Source organism: Chenopodium quinoa, unplaced genomic scaffold (genome assembly GCF_001683475.1).
Source record: "Chenopodium quinoa cultivar QQ74 unplaced genomic scaffold, ASM168347v1, whole genome shotgun sequence".
In the NCBI taxonomy this organism is placed as follows: domain Eukaryota; kingdom Viridiplantae; phylum Streptophyta; class Magnoliopsida; order Caryophyllales; family Amaranthaceae; genus Chenopodium; species Chenopodium quinoa.
In genome coordinates, this window is record NW_018742484.1 from 3,334,824 (window position 1) to 3,353,714 (window position 18,891).

General features: G+C 34.3%; 1 protein-coding gene across 5 annotated transcripts; it reads right to left on the bottom strand.

Moving 5' to 3' along the window:
* Positions 1-271: 271 nt before the first annotated feature.
* On the bottom strand, positions 272-18,656 carry LOC110719414. Of its 5 annotated transcripts, none has more exons than XM_021898351.1 (11): positions 18,294-18,656; positions 16,817-16,932; positions 15,640-15,911; positions 12,708-12,837; positions 8,221-8,447; positions 7,895-8,146; positions 7,731-7,807; positions 7,287-7,656; positions 3,756-3,800; positions 930-991; positions 272-848 (listed from the first exon to the last, which is right to left on the bottom strand). In XM_021898351.1, the coding sequence occupies exons 4-11, from the start codon at positions 12,793-12,795 to the stop codon at positions 800-802; spliced, it is 1,170 nt and encodes a 389-aa protein (XP_021754043.1). In that variant the 5' UTR covers positions 12,796-12,837; positions 15,640-15,911; positions 16,817-16,932; positions 18,294-18,656; the 3' UTR covers positions 272-799. The 5 variants fall into 5 exon arrangements, with proteins under 5 accessions (XP_021754043.1, XP_021754045.1, XP_021754041.1 ...); XM_021898353.1 differs by having other exon boundaries at positions 15,664-15,908; positions 18,294-18,655; XM_021898349.1 differs by having other exon boundaries at positions 15,664-15,911; positions 18,294-18,655.
* Positions 18,657-18,891: the final 235 nt, after the last annotated feature.

The window sequence follows — 18,891 nt, forward strand, 5'->3', positions numbered from 1 at the left end:
AGGCTCTGCTATTATATTTTGAGGCTTGCCACTCGTGATAACGAAAAAAAAAAAAACCAATAATTTACCGTCTCAACCTGAATCGTCAAATTCTTTCTTCACACAAATCTAGGGGTATCTTCATTTTCAACATCACTTCAAGTAGTTAAGTGATTCAAACACCCAAGTCATAAAGGACCGTTACCTCAAGGGATCTTAGTTTTCTTTCAATTGGGTGATCTTAGAGAGACGAAAATATTATGTTCTTCAAGGGATCAGACTCCAGACAAAGTTTCGATTCTTTATGATGACTAGTTTATTAAATCCATCAGAATATATTGTATTTTTGAGAGAAAAGTCTACTAAACTATCTCACTACTCACTAGTATCTTAAAAGCTAGCAACTGACAATTACACCTCTAAGATTTTGAAATCCCAATATTGTTCTCTACTTCACTAACAATGAAGGATTTAGTCAGCTTAAATGAATTCAATGAAGCTACATAACCAATACCTATCTTTTCCTATCCCAAAACCCTATCCACCAAAAAACCAGCAGGGGTGAATAAATGGTGCTTTCCTGTACAGCTTGGTTCTAATCCTACAACCAATGTACTATATATTAGTTACAAAAATATGTTACAGCCAGAACAAAGACACAAGAAATATAAATTCTATGTTCTGGAGAGAACTCATAATACTCCTGTATATGCTTCGAAAATCTTGATAGACAAGTATCACCACCAAGCCAGCAACTTGACACCAGACTGATTTTGCAAATTTACCCTCCTTTGGCACCAAAGATAAAGATACAGGAAGATCAACGACGAGATCTTTTGCGAGAACTGCCATGTTCACTGTGACTTTGTCTGCAAAGATAGAGAGCAATAAGTACCAGTTACATACTTGCATTACTTTTGTACAGCCAATGAAAGAAATTAGTAGCTTACAAGTCATCAACATCACACTCTTTACTCGATGAATCTTCTTTTCCATGTGATTTTCTGCCAACCTGAAAGTAAATTACACAAGCTTCATCAAAGATACCACAACACATGTATATATAAAATTCTGATCTGCAAATTAACAACAAAGCCTTTTTTTTTTCTTGTAAGGAGGGGGGTGGCGCAAGAGGGAGGCCTGCATCTAGGAAATAAACCAGCTCAGCAGACCATGCCTTAAAAATACAACAGCAAATTATTATAGAAAAATTTAGCACCTAAAACACTTGCTTGATACCAGTAGCCCAGTGATATGCAATGCCACTAACACACAAAAGGTAAATCATTGCAAGCATAAAGATTAAAGACAAGCAGCTCCTTTTTAATCTCACTCACATCATCATGCACGCACAAGTAATACTTGATAATGATAAAAACCGAAGGCGGCTTGCATGACTTTTTCTTGATTTACTAATTTGATGCAGGGAGAATGAACATTTTGTTTGGATTGAATGAAATGGAGGGAAAGGAAGGGAAGGGAAGGCCGGAAGGGAAATGGAGGGATGAATTATCTTTCATTTTATAACAAATGAAGGAAGGGAATTGGAGGGGAGAGAAATGGAAGGATTAAATTGTAAGAAATTGATCTCTCCAACAATGGAGAGATTTGAAAGGAAAACTCATCATTCATCCCTCTCCTTCCCTCCCCTTCTATTCATTCCCAATTATCTATCCAAACACACTGTTAGTAATATCCCAAACCAAATAAGAGAAGATTTGGTAACCTTAATTTGAAAAGAATGGTTCATCAGATGATACCAGTGACAAACAATCAATATTAATCTTGAGTTGAATCCTCTGTCCTCTGCCATTTATGTACTAGTACTGGACAAAGTACACAAATTTGGAGTTTCCTCAATAATGCAGGTTCATACATTTGCATCACTCTTTGTGACACATGGTCTCACATCCACAATATTTGTAGAGATTAGGACTTTAAGAGTTAGAAATGAAGCTGGAACTATCTGAATTAGAATACTAATGGACAAGGTCTTAGAACCACTTTATTTGCCTATATTTATGAGCAAACAATTAGAATTTGGAGGTGAAGGTTGCTGGAGTAGGCGGTGAAGGTGGAGTCATGGGTTGGTTGTGCAGGTGGTTGGGACAGTGAGGAGATATCGGTCGTGGAAGTGGAGAGTAATTCACTAAGGGGATGGTCAGTACAATCAAATAATGTAAGAGCAATAAGGGCACTAGATGTAATACACTACACCCTAAGGTCACTTTAAAATGTCACTTCTTTTTTTTTTTTTTTTTTTTTTTTTTTTTGTGGTTTCCACCATGCAGAAAACCCCAAACCAAAAGGCCACCATGTAGAATTTTCCAAATTTATACAATCCTTCAAAACAATACACTGACTAAAATGTTCTTACATCCATTAATGACAACCCATAATTTTCTCTCCAACGGTGGGTTAGCTGTATTAAGAGCAATGAGGGCACTAGATGTAATTTACTTTTTTCTTTTTTTTGACAAGGAGATGTATATAGATTAACCCTAAAAATAAAAAAATCTTGTTTCCACCATGCAGAAAGCCCAAACCAAACCAGGAAGCCACCATGTAGAATTTCCTAAATAAATCCTTCAAAACTGTATTATGATTACTCTTACACACAGCCACTCATGATAGCTAACCAAAATTTTCTCTTTCTTCCCCTTCTCTCTCTATTGTACGTATTAACGATTGACTGAATTTATATCTTTCTTTCGTTGAGGTGCAATTACATCAATTTATTTGATTTGTATTATCTTCGTCTTCACTAGAGGTGCGGTAATGAAGAGAGGTGCAGACATCTTCAGGTGTAATTGCAAGGGTTGTTGCGGTATTGCTAGCGGTGAAGATTGACAAAAAATTTAGCAAGGTGGTTGGTGGTGGCAGCGAGTGGCTAGGAGGTCATGGGAAGAGAGTGATTAAGGGCCAATTTTTTTGGGGCTCAGCTTTTGTAAATATGCTACCTCCATGGATGAAGTTTAAAATTGGTATGAGCTTGTGAAGGGTTAAATAATTCTCCCTTTTGTAAGATTTAAAAAAAAAAAAAAAATATTCCTTCCTCTCCTAATTCTCATCTCTTCCCAAAAGTCCTAAACAGAGGAATTGATTTTCTTCTACCCTCCCCTCCCTTCAGATTATGTAAATATGCTACCTCCCTTGATGAAGTTTAAAGATGGTATAAGTTTGTAAAGGGTGAAAATAATTCTCCCTTTCATAATTCCCAATGTATAAAAAGGCTCAAGGCGCACCAAGGCATTTCGGAGTTCCTTGCACCTAAGGCACGCCTCAGTGCTGGCGCGCCACATTGAAGTGAGGCGCACATAATAAACAATAAAAATAAAAATAAAAATAAAAAAATTGAAAAAAATCCTTGGGCGCCTCATTGAAATTGCCTAGCCTAGACTACAAAAGGCGCATGACCCCTAATGCCTTGCGCCTCAATGCCTAGATGCGCATAAAATTTTATCCAAACAAATTGTTTAACTTTTATGGAAGATTGGAAGAAAAATAACCCTAATAGTGCCTAAAAAAAAAAATGAACTAATCAAACTTCCAAATTAAAGACTGTTCTCTAATTTTCCTAATTGTCTACTCTTATTCCTCTTTGATTTTCCGTCAGGAATTGGTTGTAATTTTTAAGAACGTCATAAAAGGGAATAAGAGACCACTTAGTGATGTAAATCAAAGTTAAGCAATGTCACTACACACTAAAATTCATACCAAGAATGCAAAAATAAGAGAAAAGGCATGCTTGCTAACAGGATGGATTAATGAATTACCTGTTTGATGCTTCTAGTATGAGCCTCCAGATATTCTTCGTAAGACTGCAGCAAGATTTCCAGATTACAAAATCAGGTTAACATACTATAAAGCTTGTCCATAGAGAAAAAACCAGATCTGGTTATTCATGCTTCATCTGGATAAGGTTATATGTCAGCTGAGGCAGATCACAAACTATGTGAGCTCTTGATAACACTAAAACCTGAGCCATAGCCAAGCTGATATCAAATAAACAAGGCTGTAAATCAGCCAATCAAACTATGTAAGTCCCCAGGCTCAGTCAGTCAAGCCAACATTACAGCTTGGAGGCTGAAGTTGTATGAACCTAAGCTCCAGGTCAATTTAGGTATTCTACATTAGCTAAAGTTGCAGGAGATTTTACCTCCTATCATAGGTAGGGATCTTTTTGTGCTTCAAAGTATTTTGCGTCACATAGTATATTGTTCAGAAATCCACGTTTCTATACTGAGGATTTCCTTTTAGTATTAAAGCTAAGGACTAGATACTTCTTGTTAAAGTATGTTCTGCTCTGAGCAATACCCCCCGAGGCCCCAACCAAGCACAAAGCGTGCAGCCTTGACTTCATTGGGCTTGTAAAAAGTGGTGGTCTGTAAACAGTAAAACCCTATTACTCATGCAATGAGAAGAGCAATAATTTAGAAAATCAATATTTATTGGAGCTTGTTGCAAGGTAAGACTGGTCAAGGCTCCCACGAGGATTGACTAGGAGCCAAGTGCTCTTCCGAGCCTAGCCTTCTCTCAACAAAGAAATAGACTTTATCCAAAGAATTCATCAGGGACTCCCTTTGTTTTTGATTAATTGCAATGCTTTCACAATTGAAAAAGACCCACAACTATTTCGTCATTTCTCACTCCCACTAATTTCAGATGCAATACTATTTTATTATTTCCCTTCCACAATCTCACTTGCATTATTTTTCATTATTTCTCTTCCCAATACAATTAGATATACTCCCATTAATGATACTTTATATTACTAGGGTGGCTAACACTCGCAACGCCATAGCTAATCATGTCCGAGAAGCTCTTTCAGTTGGCAACATAAGAGAAGAAATATGTAAACAAATATTTTTAGGGGTAAAAATTTCCACACACTATTCTTAAGAGGTTTTTTTTTTTTTTTTTTTTTTTTTTTTTTTTTTGTAAAAAAAAACAAAAGATAATTACATGTCCAAACACTATTCATAAGAGTTAATCATTAAATCATACAAGAAAAATCTTAGAGGTAATTAACATCATATCAATAAAGGCATATAGGTAAACAAACATTTTTAGGTTATAATAGTCCTCACACTATTCACAAGTGTTTTCCCATACTTTTTAAAAGGTAGGGATAACATTCCCACTTAAGTCCCCCTCCCTATAAAAAATTCCTTAAACTTTATGCACACTATATTATTGCAAATAATCAAAAACAGGAGTGGAAACTAGCAAAACTCTATAATCAAGCTCACAATAAACATTAAAATATTTTGCACTACCGGTCGAACCTTGTCCTCGTCTTGCAAAAATTATCTCACTTTACAAACTTAAATGAGTAATTCAACCCCATGTTATTTTAAACGGAAAAACCTCATATTTGATTGGCTTGGTAGCTAAAAGTTTCCAAAATATCATGCCACCCTTCTATGGTTATTTACATCACTTTGACTAAACATATTTGCCGATGTATAACTTTAACCATAAAAAATACTTCCTTTGTTTTTTTCTATTTGTCCAATTTGTTTTTAGCGTAGTTTCCATTGCATATATGTAATTAAAATATTTTCAAACTTCATATTACAAAAAGTATATAAATATATATCTGTAAACTAAAAATCAAAACGAATCTAACAAAATCCTACATGCCTATGTAAGTATATATTATTCCTTAAAGCAATAGATTCCATAAGCACTGAAATCTCTAAAGATTCCTAATAGGATAATAAATTAGAAGCATAGTCAGTATTAATTATCTAATACTCCTTTCAAACCTATTTTTCCCATCACGACTATGCACGTTTGCCAATACATTACTATGACCATAAAAATCTATAGTTGCATATTAGTAAAAAATACTGTAATAGAATATTAATAAATTACTCATTGAGACGAATCAAATGCGACTGTTATGTTTTATATAATGAGAGAAATCTCAACTTATAAATAGTTACAAGATTCCAAATGAGAAAAACAAAAATGATCGGTGGGAGTAGTAATAAATTGATAAATAGATAATATTTTGAAAGTTAAATTAAAATAAACCCAACAATATCTTACATACTAACGTTTATTTTCATATATTAACCAAAAAAAGTTCTGAAACTCTAAATCGTACAAAAAGACAAAATGATGCAAAGAGACCAAATGGAGCAGCCCACTTCATGTATTTAATTTTGAAAACTTAAAACTTGGTCCACACAAACCATGGCGAATACCTTAAAGAAAGACTCTCATATGTCCTTTTCCGTTTTTCCCCTTCCTGACCTCTTTCCCTTTCCTCGTTAGCTTTCCCTTGTTTTCATAATCAGCCCTTTGTCATGGCTTCCATAAAAACTACCAAAATTCAACAACCTAGTTCCTTGACACCCAAATCAATCAATACAGCTTCCAGAACTAACCTGACATCAAGACTAGCATCATCAAAACTAACTAGCATTGATCTCATCATCATCTTGATGAATTATCAATACCATTACCAACAACCATTGCTCAGCTACATATCTTCTCTTCAATAACATTACCACCCACTATCACAACAGCAATAAGCCAATAAGCATATTCATGAGAGCCACAAATTCTATGCAATTGGCTCAAGAATCAAATTCAACTCTCCACAAATATTCAAAACAATCAGAATCAAGAGCCCAAGAAGAATTCATTGAATTAATGATCTCTCTTCCTTGATTCATTCTCAGATAAAATCACCTATAACGCGGTGAGCGGGGAATCAGAGAAAGATGAGAGGGAAATATGGGTGATAGAGATAGCTGTAACAACTATCAGTGGAGGTGGATGGTCCATAGGGTGTCATTGCCATTCCGAAAGGCTGGCCAGGACTCCAGGAGCAAGAAAGGGGAATTGAGTGGAGAGAGAGGGAGAAGGAGAGAAGGGGGGAGTTGTTTACACATCCAAATTTTGAATTATGATTACCAAATCAGCAGTTCGGCACCTTTACTAATGATGTAAATTTGGGTGCATTTTCATTAAAACTAACAAAAGATAAGATTATGAACATTGACTTCTGAAAGTGGAATTATTATTGCAGATTAAGAAAAAGGTTGGATCAATGTCAGTAATATTCCCATATCTTATCCCTGAATTTAACATTTCATAATTCATATATTTGTGAAAACTGTATATACAAAGGAAAGGCTTTAGCAAGATGACTATACAATATTACTACTGCAGCTATAAATTTCAAAAATTCTAAAATAATTCAATCAGCAGCAGAAAATAGTAATTATAAGCTGAAAAGAATATTGTATATGAGCCTCTTGAAAACTAAAGTAGCTAAGATAGGACCATACCATTTCAAGAAACTCATCTTCAGAAAGAGTACTACATAGAGGACTCATTTCACTAGACATCCGCATGCCATCAACTTGAGAAGAAACTTTTTGATCAGCTGGTGAGTCTAAAGCACTTCCTTTACAATGTGCTTGCCTAGTCAGTGAACCTTTACTTCCTGAGACAGGCAGACTCTTGGGAGGATATAATCCAACAGGTTTGTGGTGTGCGACAAGGGACCCACTTGCTTCAGTATGATATTGATAAAGATAAGATGAGTAGAGCATGGATTTTGTGGTCCAAGTCATATCCATAGAAGGAGCAACATACCCCTCTTCAGGAAAACAATATCCAGACTCCACACAAGGCCTCCTCACAAGAAATGCGTCCCTGAAATAGAGTAAATAACAAATCACAAATAGCACATCCAACCTGACTAACTTTGCTCTGACCTATCATTCTACCTTTTCAGACTTAGGTCCTCTTCAGGTTCTCTATCAATAAGTTGACAAAGTGCTTCCCCAATTTCTGGAGGTACCTCCTGATAATAATTGAAATATTTTAATTCAACTTAAACTCTGTTCAAAGTTGAGCAGGGGAGGCAAAAGATAGTTCATGCATTATTAACCTGGCAATCTCTGCTTATTTTGACAGGTTTGTATTCATTCAGTGGATTTTTCAGATGGTTAGTTTTGTGGAATGGCAAATTACTTAAACGCAACCATTTGACTCTAAAACTGCGTCCCCATGGATTATTAGCACCACTTCCTTGTGTCCAAACATTCTCCCGCCTCCGGCCAACAGAAGACATCATCTGTGCATACCCTTGGAAGAATCCGCTTGAATTAACACTATATATCAGAATTACTTTACGACATTTCTGCAAGATAAGGGAATCTCGATAAAATACAACATTGATACAAGACATCATCACATCAAAGGAAGCAATCTTACATGAAAAGCTTCTTCCAGTATGGGTTCATTCATGAGTTGGGTAGCCCAGATTCCCTTTTCAACTGAGAGTTGGATATTTTCATGATTCAAGCTCTTAATGATAAAGTACTTTGTATTGCACATTTTATCTTTTAAAACCATATCTGAATTGTTCATCAAATCCCTGTGCCCCTTATCTTCTGTCTTAGGTGGGTCTCTCTCCTCATTTGCTCTACAGCTGGAACTATCTGAGATTACAACTTAGTTTTGTCCGACATCAGTCCACACATAAAATAAAACTTTTATACATGTATAATGCTGAATGGAAAATATAAAGTGTTAGATATGAGCTATAACATATTAAAGAATTTCATTCAGTTAAAGGCCAACAATATTTCAAAGCACAAGTTCAAAAACAAGATTAAAAATTCAGCCTTGCACATACAAATGCAATCGAATATTTTTAAAATATATCCTTATGTTTTAAGATTACTACTAAGATGGATGCTTTGAAAGATTGGTGTTCCAGCTATGATTTCATGGTATGACTCATAAGCTTTATTTCTTTGTGTATATCCCTCATTCTTATAAGGTAGGAAAGTCTTTTTTCTCTATCCTTTGTGGTTCTTGTTTGTCCTCCAATTTTTTTTTTTTCAATAGAACCATTAACCAATCAATAACATCCCTCCCTAGGCATCTCAAAACCTCAACAAGATTACCATTTGAGCCAATTACTTCCTTTAACTTTCTTATCTTCTAAGCCTTTTGTACCAATATTTTTTAATTCCTCCACATATTGCCCAATTTGACTTCTTCATCCTCGAGAAAGATGTCCTCTATACAACTCATCAAAGTATTATGTTGATCTGTTCACAACCTCTCTATCTTAAACAAGAATCCTTTGGCTTTCATCCTTCATACACCGCACCATAAATAAGCCATTGGTCATTGCTTGTATTTTTCTTGCTATCTTATTGATCTCTTTTGCAACAACTCTAGTCCAATTTTTCGTATACATATTTATACACCTTTCACTTAATTTATCTTCAGAATAACTTCTTGTCTTCTTTCATCTTACCTTTAGCATGTACCATACTTTGCAATAGTTTGTTAATCTCTACATTCATTCAAAGCCAAGCATTCTATTTTCTTAATAATTGCCTTATTTACATCCTTATTGAGCCATGTTATGTCCTTTTGCATTGGTAATTTCCATACATTTTCCCATAAACCATTTTTTCCACTATAGAAATACAATTCTTCATCTAGCACCCCAACAGCTTCATCAACTATTCAATTATAGTAGCCTTCAAAATTCAGACCCAATAAACTCTAATCCTTTGCTCACCTAACGTCTATTCCATCAGAGTCAATTAAATATGAAAATCAAGGGCTAGAAGCCGGTATTGTGTAACAACAATTTCCTTTGATATCGTGCAATTAAGACAACTAAGTTAGTTCCAATTTTTGAATTGAAATTCATTAGAAGTCATTCCATCCTCCATAACCAAAAACTCCATGAACATTCTCAAAACTGCATTGACCGTCTCCACATGTCCAATTGTAAGTCCGGTTCTCCACTAATAAATAGCTTCCCTGTGTGGTGAATACTTTACATCACTACATCTAAATTATCCTAAAGTTGACTTTTAGAAGCTTAAACACCTACTCTTTCTATCCCTATTTGTTTATCTCGTTGTATTTTTTGGGGTTAAACTATAAAACTTTGAACACAAATCCTCAATAATTTATAAGAAATAACATAGTCAAGTGGGATCTTGTTAGGTTCATTATAATGTCTACTTTAACAATATCAAATTTTTTTATTATTTATGCGTGTTAAATTGGAGATATTTATGTTTTTCGACTATCTTGAAAACCGTGAAAATTTATATGGGACTAACAAATTGGAAGAGAGAAAGTACTATATTTACAATCCTTATACCAAAATTAGTCTTCATGCTAATAATTTTATGATTCTTATCACCTTTTGTTACAAACTAGAATTGCATCATTTACTATCTGATCATCAATGTCAATATCAACTTTATTTTTATACTTGAATTGTACTGAACCTCTAAAGTCTTAATAAAGAGTAAAAATTGGCTACATACTAATGAAAATTGTTCGCAAGTAACGAGGTAGAGGTATTCAAAGCTGGCAAAAGTCAATCATAACTCAACTTCAGAGAGCTAAATAAACAAAAATGATTCAAAAGGCTAAGCGAACAAATTAAAAATTAAAGTTAATAAATTAATATAGCAATTAAAAAAAATATTTTTACATGCATAATACACACTAGACAACAATAAAAGCTTTATAAAGTCATCAGTCGCTTAACCTCAAAGTTGTGTGCTCAAGTTACAATTATTTCATTAGGTATTGCTTGAGTTCTATATTTTTCTCTTTGATTGATTTTGTCTTTTACTTCCTCCGTATAGTTGGGATTGTGAGGTTAAATAAAATAAGATGTTAGTGGGGTAGATAAAGTAACAAAAAATTGTAAGAAAAGATAGTGGGTTATTATTTTATTGAAAAGTAAAGTGGTGTGAGAGAGAGTATTGGATGAGTGAGAAATGATAAAGTAAGAGTGAGTGGGGACCATTAGTGGATAAAGATATATTATTAAATTGTAATGGTTTCCAAAAGAGGAAGTGTAGCTTTTACAAAACACAGACAAAAATAGCAAGTGTAGCTTTTAAAAAAATAAAACAGAGGGAGTACTAATTAGTGCATCCTTGAGACCTTTTCTTGCTATGCCTTAATGATTTTAAAATTTAGTAATGGATAAAAAGTGTTCTGTGTCTTCTTGCTTTTACACCTTTACATTAAAGTTCGTTGACCTAGGTTTAAATATAAGCCGGTACCAACTACTTGATGACATACATTCAAAATTTGCTCTTCCTTATCTAAGAGAGAAATTTCCCTTTTGCATTGAACAAACAATTAGGCATCATGACCTAACAAGAAATCCACATATATAGATGCCTTGGAATGCATAATGTTTCTATAACAATGTGGTCTATGACATACAGAAATGTCGATGGGTTGCATGTCACCACTTCTAAACCGTTTCAAGATATAGACATCAAAAAGTCCTTACAATAAGACTTTAAAATACTTAAAAGGGATATTCAACACTTTCTTATATTACCAAGACGTAAATGTGGAAACATGGTGGAAAGGTCATGCATAGCACATGCATCTTTCTACCTCCTCACCTCCTTAGACGGGAATAGATCACAAAATTTTAGGTACACCCTAGAGCACCATGCTCTATGTGCTCCAGGAACTCTATTGAATATTACATGAAATTCAACTAAAAACCAACATCAAGCTGTAGAAAATAACATATGATTGGTATGAAAATAACCTAGGCTTAACATGTCATGATGGAAAGATTTATCAAATTATGCTTTTTCTTCATATTCAGCAATGTTATTTGTTAACTACTTTGAAATAAAGCATGTTAAATAAAATAGTTTCTATAAAAATATCCAAATATGTACATTTACTGATTCTATAAAAACTACTCTTATACATGGTTTTAAAAACAACATTTTGCTGGTTTAAAAATAGCATATGTTGTCAAAAACAAAAGTAAGTTGTTAGTGTTTACAACATGTGTAAAAAATAATTAAAATATGTAAATTAAATGGTTATGGGAAGAAACAATATATACTTCCTCCATTCCTGAAATCGACTTGATGTAAGCTCTTGTTTCAGGGGTAGTATGGATACAGAGTATGTGTAAGAAAAAGGTGGTTTGGGAGCAAAGATAGAATGGTTAAAGAGCACTATCCACTAAAAAAGAGCCTAGACCTTATGGATATTGGGAAATAAATAACAAAAACCAAGCTGATCTCCCTTGTTTTCACTCCAATCAATGAGAAAATTGCCATAATTGCTAGTTGGTAGCCTTTGAGAAGCTCATGAATGCCAAATTTTCGGACTAGAGTATATAGCTATAAAATATTATTCACAGCAAGAACTCACTGAAAATAACAGGTAAATTATAAAAGGCTTATGTACTCGGTTAACTCTCATCCTTCACAGCATCTGCTATTCATTTTCAGTATTCTCTAAAATCCTGGATGTTCTCAACCACTGTTCTCATAAACCAAAATTTTCACTCTTTGGTAAAGTTTTAGTTAGCGCAGTTCTGTAGACATGCTTACCCAAAAATCATAAAAAAGATTACTCAAATGTACTTACACGTATTAGAAAGCACAAGAGGTCAAGGAAAACGAAGAGGAAAAATACAGTGTGCAGGCAGACACACAATGACATATTCACTAATCAGGCATCAAACTTTAAAAGCCTCAAAATTCAAGAAGGAAACTACAAACTGAACTGCTGGAAAAAAAAAATGATCAATAGTAAAACCACAACAGTAAGGCCAACAAATCTTGACAGAATTTTTTCCTTGCGGAATTATAATCTAGTGACTTTTGCAAAATAGATTGCTTGAATCAAGCCAAAGAGGAATAAACTCATCATGAAAATACCTGGTTCTTCCAAATTCTTGGCATCATGCTTCCGAGATACATAAGAATCAACAATAGAGGCATTTTCCTTTGTAGTGTCAGTGGACATGTCCTATATATATCCGTCCAGTCAATTCAATAATGGCACAATCTGCAGCAGCATTAGCGACTTTTTAAAGAATAAATAGCCTACTAGGTTCATCTACAAACTTAATATCGGACAAAACAACAGAAGAACATTGCATTGCTACTGGGAATAATCTTTAGCAGGAATCATATAGCCATTAGTAACAATTTTAAATTAGAATTTTAATTATTAGAGGCAAAGCACTTTTCATTCCCCCAAAACTTAGCACCTAAAGTCTTTGATGTGTGAGCCTCAGCCTCATGCCTCGGCACTCAGGTTTACAATACTTGTACCTCTTACGCCTTGACCTTTTAAAAACCAAGATGATTACAATGGGCTGCACATACAGTCCATATTGTACATGAGGTTCCAAAATAAAGTATTTTAAATTTTGATATTTTTGTTTTAATATCCACTTCTTTGTATTCAGAAAAGGATAGAGAAAACCTCTATATGGGATTCAGGATATTTCACCTAAGAGATTCCCCAAGTCCCAGGAAGCACACACTTGAGAGGCTCCCCAATGAACCCACTCTACCCTACAAGAGTATAGGCATACAAGCCCAAATCTAGCCACAGGTTTCTGACTTAGATTTAAGAGGGGCAACACTACAGAACAAATGAATACGTTTATTGTTAAACATGGCAGAAAAATACAAATTGCTTGAGAGAAAGAGAGAGAGAGAGGAGGGATTCTTTTTTTTTTTTTTTTTTTTTGACACAGAGAGGAGGTATTCTTAGATGTATAAATACACCAATACTCCCATATGATTAATTTACTATGCACTAAAACGTGTTCAGGAACAATCCTGCAACATAACCACATATCTCGGCCTTTATCTAACTTCTAAGTGCTTAGCCATTAGGATTAGTAGTATAACCTATTGGAGATGTTGAATACAGATGTGGTCTTTGCTAATTAGATAAGATTAACATTTCTATCATTCTATGGATACAATGAGGTGCCTAAAAATAGGAGGTCAAGAGGACGCATTAATTATGTCAATACGAGTAGCAAATTAACATATACTATATCCCAATCTCTTAGAGACTCTGACTAATGAACCTCTATCTTCTCTTCCTCCTCTTTCTATCTTTCCCCTAACCTTCCTCTTCTTGGACATCCATCAATGCTACTATTACTCTAACTTTCATCACCACATTCACCACCTCATTTAGAACTACACCTCTGCCGTCTATCATCTACCAACATATCTTCCCTCCTCCATCTCTCTGCCAAAAAGGCCAATGCCATTGTGGATATCTACAAAAACCACAACTTTATTTATCCATCCTCCATTAACTCTCCCCAGGGTCCATTAGATCTGGCTATTAGTAACAGTGGAAAAGTTGTGGCGCATAATTGGAGACATCAAGGGTTGGCAAACAGAGGAGGAAAATAATAAGAAATGACGCAAAGCCATTTGGGGAGGAGGAAAAAAAATAGTTGAGGAGCAAGAAGAAAGGGTATTTATCCTTTTACATAGATAACCAATCAGCAAACGTACAAGAACAAAAACAGAGAACAAGTTGTCCTTAAAAATAAAAGTGCTATAACTATCCTTTTACACAGATAACCAATCAGAAAAAAGTACAAGAACAAAAACAGGGAACAAGTTGTCCTTAAAAATAAAAATAAAAGTGTTATAACCCACTTCCATTGAGTTTTCAGCCATTATCTAGAAAATGCCTCACTATACACTCTTACAACAATCTTGTCAAATGACTTGGAAAACAGTTTATTCACAGATAAATATCCTGATTATAAAATTTCACTAACTCATTTACATAGTTATTTAGCCTCTTCTCGTATTTTTGAAATGTCAACCAACTTTTCAATGATTAACAAAACCCAAGCAACCGCTCAGATAATTTAATACTACTCTCTAAGAAAATGCAAACTCTAAATCATATTTCCTCATATTGGAATATCAATTTGACTAGAATTTCTAACAAAATAAGGGAAATTCTACCTAGTGGCCTCTAATTATTGCACTTTGTATACGTTGGAAATTTACTATTGCCATATTCTAAAGTGACCCACTACTTTTGCAAATATCTCTAACATGCCCTTATAGATGTTATATGGCTAACTTTTGGTGTTGATGGTAAACCTTTAGTTCCAATAAGTAAAATTACTACCTTACCCTCCTAATTAATCCAACCATCACCACCTAGTTGCCAGTCTTGCCACCACTGCCATCCAGCCACCACCACTGCATTTAAAACAAATCCAACCACACCCCCAACCCACCCTACCCACCCCCAAACCCACCTCACCCCACCCCTACCCACCCAAAACAAACCCACTCATCCTAAAACCAACCCACCCACCCAAAACAACCCACCGCACCCGAAAGGTGGTAATTTTATTTATTTAACTTAAGGTTAATTATAAAACAAATACAAGGGCACATTGGAGATATATACGAAAGCAAAGGGTCACTTTAGAATATGGCCCAAAAAAAAAAATACCACCGATAAATGCAATAATTAGAGGCCACCATATAGAATTTTCCATACTACAATTAACGGATGTGGAGCTACAAGGAATTATAAGAAGTAGCCAAATTTGCTACAGAATCCGGTGATCTAGAGTAATCTTTCAAATGACATGTTTACACATTTGGTGAAAGATTGGATCAATTTAGGTATCAAATAAGATCTACAACAGCAGCAGCAAACACGCTTGACTCTCATTCACAGAAAATCAATACACACAGAAAACTAACAATAAATTAGACATTCAATGCAGTAGAATAATCAAATGACCACAATAAAATGCACTAAAAAAAAAATCAATCAGAGAAAAAATAAGCAGCGTACTTTAAAGAATAAAGGTGCAAAAACCTCAAATTGCCGCTAGAACTTGGAGCAAATGGTTGGTGAGAAAACTTAGGGATATCAAGATCCAAGAATATATATTTTGTAACGTTTGAAGAATGGGAGCCTTGTGACTGGCTAGAGAGCTACATAGAACAAGCATCAAACTTTGGATAGTCTGTCCGGCCCAAAATGGTTTAAGCCTCCTTTTTCTCCTTCATTAATTTGGCTCGCTCTTCTTTGCATGTACTCAACCAATTGACCAAATTAATCTTCTGCATTAAATAAACAAAACCATCAATATAGTAGTCAAGATTCTCATTTTATAAAAACTCAAGAATCTAGATAATTGAACTAAGAATACAAGTCCAAATCTGCTAATCTAATTTCTATAAAATCCATATGTCAACATTAAAATAATTTTTAAGTAAACAAATGAACATAAAATACCTATAAACACACACACATTGTAATGTTGCATGTATTTACTCTATAGTCCCCTACAAAATGTATACCCAATTTTTAAAAATATATCAGGGATAAAAAGAAAAGGAAAAAAAAAAAAAAAAAAAAGTGGATAGTAAAAGAAAAAAGCAAGAGAAAATGTGGATAAGGAAAGAAAAGTAGGAGAAAGTGTGGGGATGAACGAGGTTTTTTTTATATACAGAAAGGTGAAAGTTTTTTTCGGAATAAGCATTGAAGGCAAGTATGAATGTCATTAAGTGACGGAGGTTGTAATAAATTATGCATCATAACTATCTAATGCTAACATTACCTCAAGTCTATACAGCTATACCCTATTCCGAAATCCCCTTAAGAATGGTTTGTTTTGATAGTAAAAATTCCATTAATGTGTACTCTTAATTTATTAATCCATAATGCATTCCAAGCAATGTAAGAGGCCAATAATCTTCATGCGCACTCCTGCTAACCAATTGCAAGTGCAGCATGACATTTATCTTCATGCGCATGAAAATTTTCATATCTACACAATGCACTCATCTATCTATATATTCTTATCTCAAAATTTCCCTACTCATAGCAAATTGCAATTGAAAAGGAAACTCAAGCAGTGGACATATGCTGTCAATATATGCGATTACCTCTATCCAGAGTTCTCATGAAACATATAATCCAAATTTCAGTTGTTTCAGTAAGAGCAGACAGCACAAAGCCATACCTCAGATTTCACAGTTCCCAAGCCACAAGTTCTCTTTTAACATGACGTGTGCTGTATCTCCATCAACGAGATTCCACATTGGATCAAATCTGATGTTCCAATATACTCCTTTTGTCCTATACAATAGGCCACATCTAACTGAAGGTCATTTTCAAGAAATTAGGTTGAATTACTATAAATATCCTTCTTCAAGTAAGTTCTTACTTCTTTAGCATGCCACAAAGTAATCATTACTTAAAATTATCATTAAGCAGAAGACAAAGAAGTAGCAAGTTTTACAAAGAAAATTTAGAAAGTGGACTATGAAGTATAATTTTGGGACATACCAAAGTAGAAATGAAACCAATTATTTAGGGACAGATAGCTCTAACAGGCTAACAGCTATCTTGAAGTTATGACATCAGAGGTTGCTCTAACAGATAACCACTTACATTGATTTTAAGTGTGAGATATCATTTCTGTCTCCAATAAGAAGCAAAGTGCAGCAATATAAAGTTCTTTTAACCACAAAATCTTATCATGGATACTGCTTATTTACAACGATGAAATCAAACTAATAATGCTTCTTTGCATTTATATGAGTAAAGGCAGTAAGGCTATGTACAGATTGTATACTAATGCCCCCATATCCCACCTTACGCAGGCGTCACTAGAAAAATCGGGGTAATGGGATGTTCAGCCAATTATGAGAAACACATACTAAAGCTTTCTTTAGTTCAATAATAGTAAAGCAAAAAAGGTGGAAGGAAGGGAGGGGAAAAGAAAATTTGATTTTACAATGAAAATTTTGTAAAGGGGCTTCCTTCCACTCCTCTTCCTTTCTTATGAAGTCTCATGTCATTTAGCAAACCAAACATGGAAACATAATAAGAAAAACATTTCCATTATTTTCTTTTCCAGCCAAATTCTTTCAAACAAATAGGGGCTACATCATAACAAAATGCCACAACTATTCTTAACCAATAATGAAGCCATGATCCTGATAAATGTTCTAAAAGACCATGCCTCAAAAACTTCTCGACTCGAATCGTTCCGGCATGACCCACTGTTTCAAATTCCACCCTCAGTAGACCACTAATTATATTCCTAATTTTTTGCAACAATTATTCAGATATAAACCATTTTGGTATAGCTTCTAAATTCAAAGTATTTTTTCAAACATTCAACAACTAACAATCAAATTAAGAAACAGCAATAACCCTAAATGACCAAATAATACGGTTCCCTCTCTACTTCACCCATTTAATTCAAAATTAAAAAGGATTAACGATAACCTATCCTGAAATAGCAACATTCAGCTATCAGTTTCCCAGAATTTTATCCGTTTCTCTTCCAAATTACACCATAAACCAATTCAGCTTTGCAAATTTCCTCAATTATGCAATTTAACTAGAAAATGTAAAAATTAACCCAAAAAAAAAAAGAAAAAAATCGAAAGAATTAAGCAATGAAAGTCAATGAGACAAGGATTAATTACCTAGCGAGTGAGAAATTGAGTGGAATTTCTGGAAAAGTTTAAAATTGCCCCCAAAATCCTTTGCCCTGAATTTAGCTTGGTTGTGTTCTACTAGTAGCACTTGGGAAGAAGGAACGACGCTCTTTGGCTCTTTCTACTCTCACCTTTTTTTTCTTTTTTTTGAATGATCCTCTCTTTCCAGATACAGCTTTAAAAAAAACTGATTTTTTTTACTGCGTGCTGATGTGTATGCTAGATTGGGAAATTGTACAAGAGTAAATGCTACTCCCTCTGTTCCATAGTATAGTTCCATAGTATAGTTCTTTTACTGCTTGCTGATGTGTATTAATAGTTACACTATATGGACGCACACGCTACTTTGACCTTTAAATAGTTACAATATATCGACGTACACATATAATCATTCTCAAGCATTATCGAACCTTTATTACTTGTTTTTTTTTTATAAAAGTTGATAGATTAAAAATAGAAATATTAAGACGGATTAAAAAATTGTTTATATTATACAGAGTACATGATACTCTATGCATATACTCTCTAGAATATTTATCTTTGTAGGTTAGTAAAAACAGAGAGTTAGAGTGTGTTTTGTTCACTT

Coding starts and splice junctions, on each gene's coding strand:
- LOC110719414 (XM_021898351.1), bottom strand. CDS start 12,795: ATGTCCACTGACACTACAAAGGAAAATGCCTCTATTGTTGATTCTTAT. Junction 7,657..7,730: donor GAGGACCTAAGTCTGAAAAG/GTAGAATGATAG, acceptor ACTCTATTTCAG/GGACGCATTTCTTGTGAGGA. Junction 3,801..7,286: donor AAGATGAGTTTCTTGAAATG/GTATGGTCCTAT, acceptor ATCTTGCTGCAG/TCTTACGAAGAATATCTGGA.